Source organism: Neoarius graeffei, chromosome 4 (genome assembly GCF_027579695.1).
Source record: "Neoarius graeffei isolate fNeoGra1 chromosome 4, fNeoGra1.pri, whole genome shotgun sequence".
NCBI classification, from domain to species: Eukaryota; Metazoa; Chordata; class Actinopteri; order Siluriformes; family Ariidae; genus Neoarius; species Neoarius graeffei.
This window is the reverse complement of record NC_083572.1, coordinates 93388901-93409175: the sequence shown is the minus strand read 5'-3', so window position 1 is coordinate 93409175 and position 20275 is coordinate 93388901. Positions and strand designations below refer to the sequence as shown.

The window sequence follows — 20275 nt, the reverse complement described above, 5'->3', positions numbered from 1 at the left end:
AATGGTTGGCGTGTTAGTAAAAGTTGGTCTTGGGTGGTGGGGCATCAGAGTGAAGTTGAAGTCAAGGCAACTTTATGGTAATGAGTTATGACGCGGTTCAGCAGCAACCAATCAGAATTTAGAAGTGTTCCGCTCTAAAGAATCCTTGAGAAAGCAGTCATAAATTTTGGTTCCATTCAAACTGTTCCCAAGTAATCTACCATCGAGGAGAAATTGATAATTATGGTGGTGGGTGTCCCCATTATCGAGGCCATAAATTAAAAATAGCCTCAATGAGGCTGTAGCTCACACCGGCCACTGTTGTTGTGTATGAGTTTGAAATCTGATTGATCCTGTCGGAGGAGTAACGATTTTCATGAAATCGCATATGACCCCTGTGTAGCCGCATCCATGGCAGGTGGCGCCACCTGGTAAACAATTCTTATTGGGATATGTCTTTAGAGTCTTCTGGGTGAGTTTCAGTGAAAACATCCCAGCAGTTTACGAACAGTAGCATTTAATGTGACAAGTCACCCAAAAATTTTCAGACGCCCATAAAATCGTAAATCTGACAAGTGGCACCACCGTCTTGACAACTTTTATACATACCAACCTGAGGAACATCCCGTATGAGTTTGATCAAAATCTGATCATTCCTGTATGAGGATCAGTGATTTTCATGAAATTGCATATGACCCCTGTGTAGCCGCATCCATGGTAGGTGGCGCCACCTAGTGAACAATTCTCGTTGGTATGTCTTTAGAGTCTTCTGGGTGAGTTTCAGTGAAAAACGTCCTAGCAGTTTACGAACAGTAGCATTTAATGTGACAAGTCACCCAAATAGCCCTGTGATGACCTGGCGACTTGTCCAGGGTGTACCCCGCCTTTCGCCCGTAGTCAGCTGGGATAGACTCCAGCTTGCCTGCGATCCTGTAGAACAGGATAAAGCGGCTAGAGATAATGAGATGAGATGAGATGAGAAGTCACCCAAATATTTCAGACGCCCATAAAATTGTAAATTGGTGCTACCATCTTGACAACTTTTATACATACCAACCTGGGGAACATCCCGTACGAGTTTGATCAAAATCTGATCATTTCTGTGGGAGGAGTAGCGATTTTTGTGAAATTGCATATGACCCCTGTGTAGCCGCAGCCATGGCAGGTGGCACCACCTGGTGAACAATTCTTATTGGAATATGTCTTTAGAGTCTTCTGGGTGAGTTTCAGTGAAAACGTCCTAGCAGTTTACGAAGAGTTTAATGTGACGAGTCACCCAAAATTTTCAGACGCCCATAAAATTGTGAATATGACAGGTGGCACGACCGTCTTGACAATTTTTATGCGCACCCATCTGGGGAACATTGTATGTGAGTGTGATCAAAATCCAATCAATCCTGTAGGAGGAGTAGCGATTTTTGTAAATTGTGGACAGAAGGACGACGACAACAGATGACGGATGGACAACACGTGATCACATAAGGTCATCCGGCTTGGTCTACGTCCGGATGAGCTAAAAACGAAGCATGGACCAAGCTGCCGAAAACTCTAGGTGTTTCAAATGAATTGGTGAAACGCATACTAATATATTTTGTGAAAACAGAAGGGAACCACAGGTTAACTAGCCCCATAGCATGCAAAAGAGTGCGGGCTATTTACTTCCATATGACTTGAATGATGCTGTCGAACTGGAGACGTTACGAGACAAAAGGTGCACGTTGGATATTTTAAAATGAAAGCAGTACTCTTGCACTGCCCTCAGGTGAATTACAGGGTTTGGAATAATAGTTGAAAATGTACTATTGTATTTTTAAAGACATTTTGTGAATATTGACTCACTCGTGCATCTTCAGTTTACTCATCTGCTCCTGGTGTGGGTTAAAATTCGCCTTGTTTTAGTATTCTACTCAGGTATCTGCAGCTTCAGTCTTTCCTCATGGGTTTCTGACTCACAGACCGAGATCAAATACAGCAAGAAGCCTGGAGGAGAGAAAAGCAGATCTTGCCTCACATTACTGACTTTGACTATTGTGCTGGACTCCTCACTAGATATCCTGATCTTCTTGACCACAGTCCAGAGCTGCATGTTTACGATACCAGGCGAGCTCTGTAGGTGAACAAAGGCATAAGTGACATTGCTTTAAGAAGAGTTTGGTGACAGGATATGTTCGTTCTCGGTCTGTTTTGTACTCTGTCTCCTTTTCTATCTCGCGGGCATCATTTTCTCACAACACTGTATCTGTGCCCTTCATTGCATTGTTCCTAGGAAGGAATAGTACATTTGTAAACTTGACTCACTCCTGCAGACGTAATAGATATGAAAGTGGTTAACTTTATGTAAACTGGAGCAATAGATTAATCATTAATCGCTCAACGAGATTCGTTGAGACCTGCGCGAGACATCGTAGGACGGAAGTAAAACGTACAGCGGAAATCAAAGTGACCGACATCTGCCAACGTTGTCAAAAGACGCGCGCGCCCTCTTTCGAATGCTGACGTAATCAAGCCGGAAGTTTTGTTTGTTTTGATAGCAATCAGGAAAGTTTGAAAAAAGTAGGCAGTAATCGTCATTTAAACTCGTTTTTGTGCAATACTTCGTTTGGAAAACAGTTTTCAAAATGGCGGCACTGACACCTGGCTGACGCTTCACGTTTCGAAGTCTCGCATATGTCTGGTGAAGATCGCGCGGATAAGCGACGCCTGCCGTGGACCAAACGAACTCAATTCAACACGGCTAAAAACCGAACAGGCCGATAAGTATAATATTTAATTGCAATTAGTTGCCAACAGCGATGGGAATAACGGCGTTAGAAATAAACGGCATTACTAACGGCGTTACTTTTTTTAGTAACGAGTAATCTAACTAATTACTTTTTACATCGTTATAACGCCGTTCCCGTTACTTACAATAAAATACTATGCGTTACTTTATTAAAGCTGTTTTCATCTGGCACGCTGCTCGTTCAGCCTTTCTTTACTCTGCTTTAGTGTGGGGCGGGGAGACGCGAGACAATGGCACAGTAAGCCAATCAGAGTAGATTTGGACAACATACGTAGGTAGGCCACGCCTACTGCACTACTGCGCACTCTTTCGATCAGAAGACACAGCGATGGCGAGCGGTCAGCCCAGCACTGCGCTTTCACATTGGAAATACAGCCATTGCTTTTCATTACTTGAAATAAAAGGCAAAAATGTGTACGTGCAATGCACATTATGTCGAGGAACAAAGCGTTTGTCCTCGTCAGTGGCCAGTAATTAGTAACAATTTTAATAACTACAAAAATATATTAAATTTGATAGATGTCTTCTCACATTGTCCCACAAAAATATTAAGTAATATAATATAAACTAATATTAAAATATAGTGTAGATAATGTTACTGATTGGTTCTGTTAAGTGTCCATTTCAGTCATTAAACACATTTAACATTCACTTTTATTATGATTACACTAATTGAATTGAATTGAATTGAATTTTTTTTTTTTGGGGGGGGTAACAAAATGTAACGGAATAATTACTTTCCCTGGTAATTAGTTACTTTAATGACAAAGTAACTCCGTTACTAACTCAGTTACTTTTTAGGAAAAGTAACTAGTAACTATAACTAATTACTTTTTGAAAGTAACGTGCCCAACACTGGTTGCCAATACGAGTCATGATATAAGGTTACTAAAACCGAAAACGTCATTGAATAACACGTTAATTAAGAAATAAAGCAAGTTTAAAAATGGCTTCAGTTCTCCTTTAACAATAAATAAAAACATTGAATTAGGTGTTTTCATACTTTTGACTGGCCCTGTATGAGCACAAAACACGCCGACAATTTGCTTTATGACAAGTGAATGTTTCTCTTTCTAATTCACCGTCTTCCACTTCCTGTTTCCTGCACTGTGTACACAAAGCTTTATGATCTTTTTCATCACTTGGATGTGTCTCTGAAGCTTTCCAGAAAGGAATTTGTATGTGAGAGTTGTTTATTGTTCATGAATCCTTAGCAGAGATTCAGTCTGAAGCTTTTTATTATGCAAATATTTTTTCTCGCACATCTCACTGGTTTGCCCATCCAAATATTTTCCCTGCATTTCAATGACTCCTCTGGCAAACATTTGCATAGTGTGATGGTACAAGAGGCTCCTCCGGTGCTCCAGGACAGTGCTGATAACAAGATGGCATGAGAAATCTTTGAAAGTACTTGTTATCAGTGGAAAAAACTGGGTTAAGCTAATGAGCTTTCTCCGGCTTAGAGCCTTCTCATCCTTCAGCAAATCCTCCCGAAGCTGCTCGGGGTAACACGCTGAACATCACTGCGGCTGCAAACGGTCTCTGCACATTAAAGACACATTAATCAGCTGCTTGGCTTTCTAATGGCAGCGAATTGTCAAAATGGTTTAAGTATTGTGGGTTTTTCAGCCAATTGCTTGCTTACGGCATGTTTGTATTCTGTTTTCTGCCTCCCGTGTGGCGGCGTGAGAGGAAACAGTGACGGCTGTGTCAAGGTAACAGGTTTACACTGAAATTAGTGTCTGCATGGGGAAATATTCTTATAAACCTACTTTATAACTTGTATATATGTGTTTTTATTAAAACACATTCCCTGTCTCCCTCAAATGCTTTCAAAGAAATATCAGGAGGTAAGAACCCATCAGAAATATTGTGAAATGTTATTTCTGTTGTATTGTACTGGCTGAGCTTTGTGTTCAAGCTTATTGTGCATGTGCCAATGTCTTTATTTCATTTTCAGAGGGTTGGTTTTTGCTCTCAGCTTTAAAACTGTCACATGATGAATGAGTGTCACTGGTGGATTCAGCTTTTCCTACCTACAGCATTATTATTTCTTCACCATTCTTCCAAAGTTTTGGTGTTTTTATATAAGCACCAAAAAAAAATTCCAACAAGCATGACTGTTTACCCGGTTTTTTTTTTCTCTCTCTCCTTTCTGCAGTTGACCAAAGCATGTTTGAGAATTCGAGTGCAGGTGAGCAGCTGAAGCAAGGGACGAAGCCGAGTTCCGTCTCGGGCCGCCGTGACTTTTCGTCTCCTGGAGGCCAAAAAAGCAGCACGCACCTGAAGAACCTGGGTAAAGCCATGGGAGCCAAAGTCAATGACCTACTGCGACGGAAAGAGCCCGGCAGCCTGGGGGACATCGGAGTCACGGAGGTCAATAAGAACGTAGGAGCAGTGTGGTCCGGCCATAAAGTGACCGCGAACAGGTAAAAAATAATAATACTGGCACATGTACACAAAACACGCACGAGAAAACCTTCGATTTGCTGACTTTCTCCCCATGAGCCACATGTCCCAGTTCTTCATTAATCATGTGGAGTTTGCGATTTAATAAACGTTTACTATAACCATAGTGCAGTGAAGAACCGTTACTATTAGAGCTGGGACTCGAGCTCAGCCAAAACTTAGCCAGACACACCAAAACAGCAACAGGGCAAAGGATTTCTCAAAGGGATTAGCGGCAGGCTGCCAGGTCGCTCCGTTGTGTGTACCGTATTTTCCGGACTATACGTCGCTCCGGAGTTTAAGTCGCATCAGTCAAAAAATGCATTATGAAGACGAAAAAAACATATATACGTCGCACCGGACTATAAGGCCCAATCCCAATTCTAATTTCTACCCCTCCCCCTTCCCCTCTCCCTTCCCCTTGGCCCTTCCCCTTGAAACTGAGCTACAAGGGATAGGGCTTGAAATTCAACCCTTATGTATTGGGATAGCCCTTCAACGATCGCATACGTCATCGCGTACCTCCGTCAGCGTTTACGTTAGCAAAACGCGACCAAATGCGTCATTGGCTGCGACCAGCCGCTACAGTCAGAGCCAGAAATCTCTGCTGGCAGGGTGTGATTTGTTAACTAACCCCACTGAATGGGATATCTTTGGCACTTCGTGCACCACATCCGACAGAATGAGGTGTCAGAACACTCATGTAAACAATAAAAGTGAGAATAACAGAACAAAACGTACGCAGTCAAGCAACCGAAAACAATACTCACTCCCAAAGCTTTTTAGCAGCAGCTTGGATTTCAGAAATCGCTGCTCATTCTCAGCTCGAAAGCGAATCAAGCGGCGTGTTTCCTCTGGATAACAACTTAAAACACGTAAATAATGGAGAAAATACATTTATGACAATCTTTCGCCGCGGGAACCGCCATCTTTCTGAAATCCGCATGGCATTGTGGCAAATCACTCAAACCCCTTCGTTCGGAGTCAGCTCCAGGAAAATCTCCGTTTGGAGGGGTACAGAAGCCCTACCCCTTCCCCTACCCCTCCGCGTTAACTGGGATTGGGATACCCCTACCCCTTCACGTGAACGCGCAAAATGGAGGGGAAGGGCCAAGGGGTTGGTCCAAGGGGTGAAATGGGATTCGGCCTAAGTCGCACTTTTTTGAAGGGTTATTCTATCCATGGAATCTGTGATTGTATCTGATAAGCGGCGCGTGGTTACTGCGCGACTGCATTGTTTATTTAATAAACGAACAGCTGAGCAGTGATAACGCGCCCTTTGCCCTGTAAGTAGCCTAGTCTGATTATTTTAAATATCTACTACTATCTTTAATGCCATCACTATCGTTATTACTAATAGCCTATATTATTATTATAACTAATATTAGTAGCCTATTACTGATGCATTAATCAGTTTGCTTTTAGAATATTTTTACCGGTAGGGCTTATTATCGCCCCATGGCTCCTTCATCTGTGTTATTAAAGCTGTAGTCATCATCGAGGACTGTCATTCTTCATTTTTGTCGAATTTTATTTCATCAAATCAGAGGTCAAGTAGGCTATAGGTATATCATCTCCAAAGACAGGTACGGTAGTAACCGTCTAGTGAAAAAAAAAAACAACAACAACCGCTTTTAAATCCCCTACTTAAATCCTTAAAATGAGTCATTTAACTCATGTCTTGTGTGATCTGATCTCCAATGGTGAAATAAACCGGTTGTGATGAGTACAGTCTGTTATTTTAGAAGATAAATGTAATATATAATTTAATATATAGACTAATAAAAATTAATATTTTATAATATAATATCACGACATATTACTGTCTGTAACTGTTTGTCACTAAAGCGTTTTCTAAGATCATAATGTCTGATATTATTATTATTATTATTATTATTATTATTATTTTACACACACAATAAGCGCATGTGCGTAAAGTTATAGTAAACCATCCCCCGCCTTTTTTTTTTTTTTTTGAGTCGCCGGACCCACCCACCTCCTGCATTCTGGGACCTCCCACTTCACAAATTAAGCACTGCCTAAAATCACTACATAACTTATTTAAATAACTATAGGCCTATCATTAATAATAAAACACAGGTCAATCAAGTTTATCAAGCTGATGATTTCACTCCAAATCAGCAAATCCATTGAATTCCTCATCCTCGGTGTCGCTTCTGAACAACTCTGCCAACTCCAGCGGCAGATGAAGCGCCGTTTCCTCTTCTTCTGCGTGGCTGTCGTCAGACTCAGTATCAGCTCCAGTTATTCCGCGGTGAAAAAAAAAAAAAACATATATACGTCGCACCGGAGTATAAGTCGCATGGCCAGCCGAACCATGAAAAAAAGTGTGACTTATAGTCCGAAAAATACGGTAGCTGTCGATGTTAATTTTAAAAGCGACTAAGTAAATCTCATCTCATCTCATTATCTCTAGCCGCTTTATCCTTCTACAGGGTCGCAGGCGAGCTGGAGCCTATCCCAGCTGACTACGGGCGAAAGGCGGGGTACACCCTGGACAAGTCGCCAGGTCATCACAGGGCTGACACATAGACACAGACAACCATTCACACTCACATTCACACCTACGGTCAATTTAGAGTCACCAGTTAACCTAACCTGCATGTCTTTGGACTGTGGGGGAAACCGGAGCACCCGGAGGAAACCCACGCGGACACGGGGAGAACATGCAAACTCCACACAGAAAGGCCCTCACCGGCCCCGGGGCTCGAACCCAGGACCTTCTTGCTGTGAGGCAACAGTGCTAACCACTACACCACCGTGCCGCCCCCGACTAAGTAAATTACACAGGGAAATGAATACTATCTAAGTAGTATATATTTATTTATTTTTGTAATTATAAAGATATTCATGAAGTGTATATATGGTATACATTTTTATAGGTGTATTAATGAAGTTTGGATTTCGGGGTAGTTAAAAAGGGGTGGGAAATTAAAAAAAAGTATTGTACTTCTTCCCACTCCTTTTTCGAACAATGTGCGGTGTATTGTAATGTCTTAGCTCTTTATGTATTTTATTTATTAATTTTTTTGTCACTTTCTCGTGTTCTTTCTTTTGTACGTACAAATAGTTACATACATTTTTTTTTATACATGTTCGAAATAAATAAATAAATTCAATAAAAAATAAATTCAATTCAATACTTTCACTACCGTTCAAAAGTTTGGGGTCACCCAGACAATTTTGTGTTTTCCATGAAAAGTCACACTTTTATTTCCCACCATAAGTTGTAAAATGAATAGAAAATATAGTCAAGACATTTTTCTGGCCATTTTGAGCATTTAATCGACCCCACAAATGTGATGCTCCAGAAACTCAATCTGCTCAAAGGAAGGTCAGTTTTATAGCTTCTCTAAAGAGCTCAACTGTTTTCAGCTGTGCTAACATGATTGTACAAGGGTTTTCTAATCATCCATTAGCCTTCTGAGGCAATGAGCAAACACATTGTACCATTAGAACACTGGAGTGAGAGTTGCTGGAAATGGGCCTCTATACACCTATGGAGATATTGCACCAAAAACCAGACATTTGCAGCTAGAATAGTCATTTACCACATTAGCAATGTATAGAGTGGATTTCTGATTAGTTTAACGTGATCTTCATTGAAAAGAACAGTGCTTTTCTTTCAAAAATAAGGACATTTCAAAGTGACCCCAAACTTTTGAACGGTAGTGTAAGTCTGAGTGAAAAATACTGTAGTGAGCGTGCAGCGTGGAAGAAGAGTCTGGAGACAGAAATCTTAGTTTCTCGGTCGTTAGCCTGTGCTACTTGCTCTCGATAGATAGCACTGGCTTGACCGCTTTATTCGCATTCGCAAACACGACTGATGAACGCAACACCAGCTGGAAGGTGACTTGACTGCTGCACTGACTCACGGTTAAGCTCTCGTTGGCCTTTGAGAAGGTCGAGGGCTATACATTTTTGGTCCCTCCCACTATAAATCAAAATCTGATTGGTTATTTCATCTGTCACTTCCTACATAAACATAAGCTGTGTTCACACTTATACCGGTACGATAGTGGTATAACTGTATCGATACAAAGTATACCGGTACAGTTTAGTGCATCTGTCCACACTAGCGAGAAATGTTTGCGGTTTTCTTTCACGGTAGTTGAAATGCGCGTGCGCGAAATGTTTCCGTGGTTACCGAGTAACTTCCTTCCGAGAATATGGCGGATGAAACAACGTGCGTGTATTTTTTGTTGTCAGTGTACAGCAGGGGTGGGCAATTATTTTTTCCATGGGGCCACATGAGAAACAGAAAATGTAGTGGAGGGCCGGACCAAAAGGCTGAACTAAATTCTGCGTAATATTAATTGTATTTCTTTATATAAAGCAGTAAATAACATTGTTTTTACAAGCTGCTAAGACTGGTAAGAGTATGGAAAAAACAAGGTTGCCTTACAAAAAATGTCATTTATTCAATCAAATTTCCCAAAACGATGGTTAACAAAATGTGAACGTTTGTACCATTTTTTTTTCAGTCACATTCACCCCAAAACACAATAAAGACATCACAGTATTGTCTTTCTACTCCAAATATCAAGCAAGATACGTCATATTATAATAATGATGCCCACATTTGTAGTCTAATCACCTCATTTGGTGTTTTTCAGTTTTTTATTTGTTCAGTGAGAGAAATCTCGTCTCTGTTGGTCTTTAACGAGCGCATCAGAGTCAGGTTGAATGTCTGAGGTGGAGATGCGAAGCACAGCTGACAGATGATCATCAGTCGATTCGGTGTAGGAATCAGATCTTTTTTTTTTTTTATTAAATTCAAACATAAACAGAATTATTTTATATTACAACATAAAATAACACCACCTCTGAAAATATAATCTAAAAAGAAAACTTATCAAATACATATATATACACAATATATGTAAAATGGAAAAAAAAGGGGTTTATGAACGGTTAACTTCTGCTATGAATGTGTACAGTATATTTGCATGGGGATTGTTTATATATTTCAGACATTTTTGTAACAAGGACAGTTCATTCTTAAGAGCAGGCCATGAAGGGGGGGATTTGGCATATCGACACTTGTGTATGTAATATTTTGTAAAAATAATGAGATTATTCACCAAAAAGTAGGAATCAGATCTACAGATCGGCTCGGGCTCCGGCGCCTGCTGGTGACGTCACACTATGTGATTGGCTGGACCGTTTGAAGGATGACGTACAAGTTTGTGGTTGGTCTGGACAAATTACGGAAGTAGTTATCGCGGGATTAGGTTTCGTGGGATTTCATATCATGTTCATGTCGCACGCATTGCGTTTTTGTTGAACACAACTTCAAAATAAAAGCAATGCACAGTCAGTCCATGCATGAGGTAAAATTAGAAAATACGTTTATTTTGTAATTTCTAATTAACCTTACGCGGGCCGCTCAGAATGAACCAAAGGGCCGGATGCGGCCCGCGGGCCGGAAAATGCCCAGGTCTGGTGTACAGTCTGTATTTCTGGTGGTCATTTATTCAGTCGAATCATATAAAACGCGCGAGGCAGCTGAGAAAGAAACAAAGAAAACGAATCTCCGTTCTTCACTATTTATTCAGCGAAGACATCGATTGAGGTGTGTGACTTTGCGCATGCGCATTATATTTGTATCGATACAGAACCGCTTCATCTGTCCACACTACAGCGAAGCGCTACAGTACCGATACTGTACCGGTAAATGTATGGGTTTTGTACCGCTACAGTTATACCGCTACAGTACCGGTATAGTTGCTAGTGTGGACAGGTGTTGCGGTACGAAAGTAGTATCGTATCGGCACAAAATCCCTAGTGTGGACAGGGTAATACACTGCTATGGCCTTCTGTCCCGGCAATGAAGTCCGAACCAATGAGTGAGCCAGCTCGAAACTCTTCTCAGCCTAGAGACGACAAACGCAAAAATCTCATTGGATAACTCGAGTTTAATGTTTTCAGGACAGTAATGCTTTGAAGCAAATTTGATAGAAAATGAGGCCGAATTAGAATTAGAAGGGAAACATGATAATGAAATTATGAAAGAATGAAAGAAATTAAATGCTGATATGTTTGGCTTCTCTGAAGGCCCTGACGGTTCCCGTCTGCCATAGTGTACCGGACCTTTCAGTGCAGTAAGTATTACACGGGCCCAGCTGTAATGTTTTAATATCCGAGGAGCAACTTAACACTTATAGTTCTTATAGTTGACATCTTTATATGTACAGCACAACGTGAATAAACGATGCGAAAGTGCTAAAAAACAATCATTGGCGAATTTAACACAATATTAATATTTGCATTCAAGCGAGGATTCCATAGAAACATTCGCGTGATGATGGAGTCAATAATTAATGATGAGCTGATGCTTATTCATCTCATCTCATCTCATTATCTCTAGCCGCTTTATCCTGTTCTACAGGGTCGCAGGCAGGCTGGAGCCTATCCCAGCTGACTACGGGCGAAAGGCGGGGTACACCCTGGACAAGTCGCCAGGTCATCACAGGGCTGACACATAGACACAGACAACCATTCACACCTACGGTCAATTTAGAGTCACCAGTTAACCTAACATGCATGTCTTTGGACTGTGGGGGAAACCGGAGCACCCGGAGGAAACCCACGGGGACACGGGGAGAACATGCAAGCTCCGCACAGAAAGGCCCTCGTCGGCCACGGGGCTCGAACCCGGACCTTCTTGCTGTGAGGCGACAGCGCTAACCACTACACCACCATGCTGCCCGCTGATGCTTATTCTTTTACGAAAAACTTCTCCTATCATGAGAAGTAGGTGAGAACATGGGGAGTTTCACTGCTTGCTTCAGGAGTTGCTGAGACTGATGGCAAGCTTCACCACATCACAGAGTAGGCTACGGATCATGGACTGTACGCCCTTTATTTTCATTGCCGAGCTCCTCCCGCCCAGATATTGTCGTAGTCATTATCTTTATCGTTTTTGTTTCCCTTGTCAAACAGCACTGGGTTTTGATGTGCTGGACTCCTAGTCAATGCTTACTGAGTGTTCAGACTCCCTACATCCTGATTTTTGGATACTAATGCATGTTCAGAAGCTGTGTGATGACATTTCCACAACCTGAGTCCTGAATGGTTGAATGCGTTCCTTTCACGGTGAAATATTAGAAAAATCGAACCTGCTGTGAAAAAAAATAAACATTGCTTTTTCACACTCGAGCATTCACCTTTAGATGCGACAGTGTTCATTTACAGAAGTCATTTGAAAAAAAAAATTTTTCACACAAAGAAATCGTAATTACAAATCACACTGCCCGTGTAAAGACCTTGAGACCGATTTTTTTCCCAGTAGGATGTGTGTAATAAAGCTGAAAGACCTCGCACACGGACTACGATTAGCCATAATGCACAAGTGGACACTTATATATAGATAAATTTTATCCACATTCACTGGATATGAGCAATCATGTGCTCTGATCGGCTACTCTACTACTAGGATATCAGCTCGTATACCATGAGTAGAGAAAAACAAAATGGTGGACCGTGTTGCTGAACCAACCGAGGACGAAATAAAAACTCTACTCAAAAACAAAACCCCAAAAAATAAATAAAGCAACAAAATATGGAATAAATATTATTTGATAGTAAGACGGTATATTTTTTATTTTTCAAGAATTATTTTTATCGCATTTTTCACGAATTGCTACAGTCATTTCGCCGGTTTGTTTACATTCTAAACGGAAATGATTTTGTCAGATGTTTTGTATAAAGTTTTTGTTTATTGAATTTGAAGAAAATAAAAATGCTCCATTTCTCAAAATCCAGTGAATGTGGATAGAATAAAACAGTTATTCCACTCAATCTTGTCGCACACGGGTTATAGCTGACTCAGTGCTACGCGCCTCATCGGCCATCAGCTCATGTATGACTTGATTTCATGGAATAACTGTGTGCGCATATCTCAAACTCCTTCCCACGCCATGTGGCTTATAGGGCGGCTCCGATCAACGTTTCCGTAGCTCTCGGCCTCTTACCTATTACATAGCTAGAGTTACAGTGGGGCGCTAGTCCTCTGGTAACCGCGAGAGTTTGACTCCCCACCCGCATCTGTATTGCAGCGTGCCTTGCCAGATGGCAGTAGGTACCACGTTCATGATGGTCTTTGGTATGACCCAACCGTGAGTAGAACTCGCGATCTGCCGATCAAGAGGCGGACACGCTAACCACTAGGCCAACTCACGGTTTGTAGATAGATTTTTTTTTTTTTTTTTTAATTACTTTTTCAGACGAAAACTGAGAGTGCCGTTTTGGACTGATTTTGGTCTAAATATTCTGGTGGCATCCACACTCAATATCATTAATTATATGTTACAGTGGTGCTTGAAAGTTTGTGAACCCTTTAGAATTTTCTATATTTTTGCATAAATATGATCCAACACATCCTTACTCCAAAAAGGAGGTAAAGAGAGCCAAAGTAAACATATGAGACAAAAATATTATACAGTGGTGCTTGAAAGTTTGTGAACCCTTTAGAATTTTCTATATTTCTGCATAAATATGACCTAAAACATCATCAGATTTTCACACAAGTCCTAAAAGTAGATAAAGAGAACCCAGTTAAACAAATGAGACAAAAATATTATACTTGGTCATTTATTTATTGAGGAAAATGATCCAATATTACATATCTGTGAGTGGCAAAAGTATGTGAAGCTTTGCTTTCGGTATCTGGTGTGACCCCCTTGTGCAGCAATAACTGCAACTAAACGTTTGCGGTAACTGTTGATCAGTCCTGCACACCGGCTTGGAGGAATTTTAGCCCATTCCTCCGTACAGAACAGCTTCAACTCTGGGATGTTGGTGGGTTTCCTCACATGAACTGCTCGCTTCAGGTCCTTCCACAACATCCAGATTGGATTAAGGTCAGGACTTTAACTTGGCCATTCCAAAACATTAACTTTATTCTTCTTTAACCATTCTTTGGTAGAACGACTTGTGTGCTTAGGGTCGTTGTCTTGCTGCATGACCCAACTTCTCTTGAGATTCAGTTCATGGACAGATGTCCTGACATTTTCCTTTAGAATTCGCTGGTATGATTCAGAATTCATTGTTCCATCAATGATGGCAAGCCGTCCTGGCCCAGATGCAGCAAAACAGGCCCAAACCATGATACTACCACCACCATGTTTCACAGATGGGATAAGGTTCTTATGCTGGAATGCAGTGTTTTCCTTTCTCCAAACATAACGCTTCTCTTTTAAACCAAAAAGTTCTATTTTGGTCTCATCTGTCCACAAAACATTTTTCCAATAGCCTTCTGGCTTGTCCATGTGATCTTTAGCAAACTGCAGACGAGCAGCAATGTTCTTTTTGGAGAGCAGTGGCTTTCTCCTTGCAACCCTGCCATGCACACCATTGTTGTTCAGTGTTCTCCTGATGGTGGACTCATGAACATTAACATTAGCCAATGTGAGGGAGGCCTTCAGTTGCTTAGAAGTTACCCTGGGGTCCTTTGTGGCCTCGCCAACTATTACACACCTTGCTCTTGGAGTGATCTTTGTTGGTTGACCACTCCTGGGGAGGGTAACAGTGGTCTTGAATTTCCTCCATTTGTACACAATCTGTCTGACTGTGGATTGGTGGACTTTCAAGCACCACTGTAAATTCGAAAAATGATCATGCTTAGCATAAATATTTAAAATATTTATGCAGAAGTATAGAAAATTCTAAAGGGTTCACCAACTTTCCAGCACTACAGTCTGTTGTTATATGGTTATTTAATGATAATTTACTTGGACACACATTAATAGTTTTTATTTCAATTTCTCAATGAACTCAGAAAATTTACCATTACAGAAAGCAAAAACACCGTATCAGGTTATATTTCAAGCAGAGCGTTCAAAACCCCTGTCAGTCATTCTGCATTTTGGCTAATCTCCTGTTCTAATTATGGAAAAAAGAAGACAAAAAAGGGGGAAAGGAGAAAAAAAAGAAAAGCTCTTTTAACATATATTTCTATTCCATTAAATGCTCAAGCTCTGATGCAAAAAGGTCTGGAATGTGGTCAGTAGGCATGTAATGATATATTGTCTGATGATAAATCACGGTACAAATTTATGACTATTCGACTCAATAAAATCAAAAATGAATCGCGATGATTATCAGGCTGCGTAATCTCTTAGTTTTTCCAAGCTATAATTGTGTTGTTTCGACAGCAGAGGGCACAATGACATACAATAGCAGGACTGTACATGACTTCACCGCAGGTGGAAGTAACACAGCTCTGATGCTGCAAAAACACACAAAAAAAAACCAGATCTAAAATGCAAAATAGCTGTTGTGTGATTGACTGGACAAATAGATTTAACAAGAAATCAGAGCTCTCTTTTTACAGACTGCTGAAGGATAAAGAAAAGAGAAGAAAATGGAGGGAGTACAAATGTTCTTAAGTTTATTATGAAAAGGCCTATTTGTTATTAACTTTTTTCATTTGTAATGCAAGGAATATTTTAGTTACTAGGCTATTATATTAGTCCAATCTTTACAAATGTGGGTAAATAATTATTGTTGGTTCTGAAGAAAATGAAACAAAACTTCTTTTTTTTAATTTAGCAAGAGGAATATTTCAGTTGATAAAGAATAGGAAGATAAAAGGTGCATTTTTTTTGGTCATAAAATTTTCTTCATTGATTTTTTTTTTAAACATCATGGGAAAATCAAATCATGAACCCAATATCATGAATCAAATTGTGAATTCTTCGTGTGCAAACACGTGACAAAACAGTGTGACGTATGCATCCACCGCCATGTTGGATGATATACAAATCCAAAATGCCGTCTCGTGCGAACAATAACTGTTGTACATCTCTGACTTTCTTATAATATTATGATTCTCTGGAGTCCTCTGCCATGTCAAGATTCAGAGAAAAAGTTGAAATTTGTGGCTTTGACCCGTATACGTTAAAGCCGTCTGATTATACAGAGGATTTAGCCTCTTTCCCAGCGATTGAATGTCCTGATATTGTGAACTCTCTCATTCTCCAAAAAAAAAAAAAAGAAAAGTGCTTAAGTAAAATGAAGTTACTGGAACGGCATCGCGAATATCTCACCTGGCAAAGTTGACCCACATTGTTCTCCTTGTGTATCCAAACTCGCTAAGGTTTCTCACGCTGCTTCTAATCTGGCTTTCTTGGCAGATCTTTCATTTATCCTGTTGCTTCTTGACACCGTGAGATGAGTTTTCATTTTGATCTTATCGTGTCGTAATTTGAGTGTTGGTGCCCAATCTGTCTTTGTGTTATTGCGTAGGTTTCCCGGTGCTGCTGCAAGGTGAGAAGCAGAGTGTTCACGCTAAAGCTCAAAAGTTCAATTTAATCAGCAGAAAACAGAGCTTTAATTAGCAATGAACCATTGGATATAAAAAGTGTACATACCCTGTTAAAGTAATAGGTTTTAAAAAACATAAAAAATCACAAAAAAACGTACAATAAGCTGGTTGCATAAGTGTGCACACCCTTAAACTAATACTTTGTTGAAGCAGCTTTTGATTTAATTACAGCATTCAGTCTTTTTGGGTCGGAGTCTGTCAGCCTGCCACATCTAGACTTGGCAATATTTGCCCACTCTTCCTTGCAAAAGCACTCTAAGTCTGTCAGATTGCGAGGGCGTCTCTTGTGCACAGCCCTCTTCAGGTCACCCTACAGATTTTCAACTGGATTTAGGTCTGGGCTCTGGCTGGGCCATTCCAAAACTTTTTTGGGGTCATTGTCGTGCTGAAAGATGAAAGTCCTCTTCATCTTCAGCTTTCTAGCAGACACCTGAAGGTTTTGGGCCAGAATTGACTGGTATTTAGAACTGTTCATAATTCCCTCCACCTTGACTAAAGCCCCTGTTCCAGCTGAAGAAAAACAACCCCAAAACATGATGCTGCCACCACCATGCTTCACCGTGGGTATGGGGTTCTTTTGGTGATGCGCAAACATACCTTTTGGAATTGTGGCCAAAAAGTTCCACCTTGGTTTCATCAGACCAGAACACATTTTCCCACATGCTTTTGGGAGAGTTGATGTTTTTTTTTTCCCAAAAATTTAGCCGGGCCTGGATGTTTTTCTTTGACCCTACCTCATAGTCCAGACATATGGAGAATACGGGAGATTGTCGTCACATGTAGTACACAACCAGTACTTGCCAGAAATCCCTGCAGCTCCTTCAGTGTTGCTGTAGGCCTCTCGGCAGCCTCCCTGACCAGTTTTCGTCTTGTCTTTTCATCAATTTTGGAGGGACGTCCAGTTCTCGGTAATTTTTTTTTTTTGTACCCTTCTCCTGACTGATACCTTTCAACAGTGAGACCCCTTAGATGCTTTGTAAGCTCTCTGTGAACGCTGGCTTTTGCTGGAGGAGCAACTGAGTAAATGTCTGAACTTTATTTGGGGTTAATCAGAGTCATTTTAATTGATGGTAAGTGTGAACCCAACAAGACTGAATGCTGTAATTAAATCAAAAGGTGCTTCAAGAAAGTATTAGTTTAAGGGTGTGCACACTTATGCAACCAGCTTATTGTACATTTTTTATGTTTTATGTTTTCCCCCCGAACAGGTTTGTTTATTTTTCAATTGAATTGTACAGGTGATAGGTCACATTAAAGGTGGGAAAAGTTTTGAAATTATTTATCGTGGTCTCCTTTTTTTTTACATCAGAAAAACCGATCATCAAAAACCAGTCATTGGCTTTTTCCTCAAGTCCTTACAATCTATGTTTTTGAAACACAGCGTACACACAGCGTTCTCTGGACAGCTCTTTATCTGTTTTGTCACCGTTTTTAACTATTTTGGGAATTCTGAAGAACCGTTTCTCTTTGTTACGAGTAGCATTATTATTACCGTGATTATATCCCATACACAAAGGAGGTATTGTCGTTCTTCAAAGGCAATGAAATCAAAAGAAAATCACGAAGCGTTGCAGCAGCTCGTACATGAAGCGCCGCTATCTTGGTGGTTGTTGTTATCATCCAACATGGCGGATTTCCGGTTTGGAAAATAAGCGTGACGTCACATGCACACAAAGAATTGGGTGAATCGCTACATGCCTAGAGGCAAGTCCTAGCCTGGGAAATCCCATGCTGCTTTGCACAATCGTTCCGATCTGAAAAGACAGCATGGAAACTATGGTCTAAAGGCTCGCCTGAGTTAGGGAGCCAATCAGAGAGTGGGGAGGGGTGGAAAGACGGTGACGCGTACTACTCGACAAACAGAAGCTTGTAGTTTATTTGGGACTGTTTACGGATCACATTTAACATGGCGGCGAGCGATACGAACCAAACTTTCGATCAAGCTTTGTCTTGCACAAACGGCAGTAATCATTCGGTGCCATTGTTTTCCTATTTTTGTTTTGCCTTCTCTTTCTCTTTCCTTCTCTTCTTCGCTTCTTCGTCACTCTAACTACGTCACTGGGTACAACTGCCATGATTGGCCATGGGCTACGTATACGCCAAATGATAGACATTCACAACGTCCAATAAACGGCCGTTGACAATCGTAAACCACACCTCCCCTACGAGAAATTCAGTTGTTAACCAGACTAGGCAAGTCCTGCTATTTTATATAAAGAGAAGAAGCAAGCCCGCATTTCCACTCCGAGAGCATGGCTCTTTGTGCTCTCTTGGCTGTGGCATTGTTGGGATTCAGACTCTCAGTAATCAATGTTCAGACCTTTGCACCACTCAGAAGATCTTCATGGGTTTTCTTCCACTCAGTGCTTATGTTCAAGCGCCTTTTCATTAGGGAAGCAAGTGATGCTGCGATATTCAATAATTTGTTTATTGATGAACTGTGGAGTCATCCGCTCTCTTCTGAAACACAGTGGCATGAAAGTGGAGCTGAGAGTCTCTATGCAGAGATCACAGAGAGCCATTCAGTTTGCATTTACAAGGTTTTTTTTTTGCGTCATGTTGAGTGAGTATGAGCAAGTCTTGGATCATTGTAGCCTTGATTGGCATCTCTTCAAGTGGAAGAAAAAGCCTTGGGGGAGGGGATGTGGGTGTTTGGAGGGTGTTTTTCACTTGCAGATTTGCAAACTTTGATGATTCTGAGTTAATTGGGAAACAAACAATCATAAAGCGCATTTCGCGTGTTCATGAGCCTGTGAACTTGTTTAGTGCAGACTGATTTGAATTATTCTTAGAAACCCTTCAGATGACTGATGAGATCTTGGAAGGCCATAGATCTGCAGATTTTGACACCAATGCTGTGTTCACACTTATACCGGTACGAAAGTGGTATAAGGGCAATTCCATGTAAATGTCAACCTCACCATGCAAAAATAAAGCAACATGTAATACATCAAAACCACTCCCAGAGATCTCACCTAGGCCTGTATTTTACAGATGTGAATAAGTTGAACCAATTTGTAACCAACCTAATATGTCACTGTCAGTCTTTCTTTCTTATAATGTAAAACCCAAGCTAAAATCAACTTTGATCATGTACAATTCTATATTATTGCCACAAGCCACAAAAATGTATGCTAAAATCCACAAAACAGCAAAACAATAGCCATCCTAAATATTATTTAAGAACTTTGATAGTTTTAGCTGATATTTAGAGAGTTTTTCAAAGGGTTATGGTGGTAAAATTGCTGATTTTCTAAACATATGCCATGTCTATTTCAGACGCGTCACATCCATAACGGAATTTCGTCACATCCATAACGCTGACTTTTCCTTCCGAAACTCTGCATGAAATACAAAATATTTAAAACAAAGATTTTTTAATATTCACCTTGGACCCCTCTATCAAATGGATATCTCCATTTCGACATTAGGTTTACAATTTCACAGAGTTTGATAAAAACGTACAGTCACCCAAGAAAAGTGATACTTTTTCTGTCACATCCATAACGCATCTTTTATTGGCGTTTTCTGGCATGCCCTAGATGTACTATGGGAATTGTTCTTGTTCTATCACTTCTCCAGTATGGTACAGCCTTAAAATATGCAACACCTGTTTAAATACTGGGAGACAATAAAACATGCACTGGGTCATTTGTTGCCATTTTGAGTTCAAGTGTCACGTCCATAACGCTGGAATTGCTCATAACTGTATCGAT

The 20275-nt window shown here is 40.6% G+C and overlaps 1 protein-coding gene across 1 annotated transcript in view; it reads left to right on the top strand.

Annotated features, from left to right (window-relative positions):
* Window positions 1-20275, top strand: part of nos1apa (nitric oxide synthase 1 (neuronal) adaptor protein a) — a 546141-nt gene that overhangs the window by 512554 nt on the left and 13312 nt on the right. The window contains exon 11 of the mRNA XM_060920033.1: window positions 4923-5190. Within this exon, the coding sequence (XP_060776016.1) occupies window positions 4923-5190 (268 nt within the window). The remainder of the gene's footprint in view (window positions 1-4922; window positions 5191-20275) is intronic.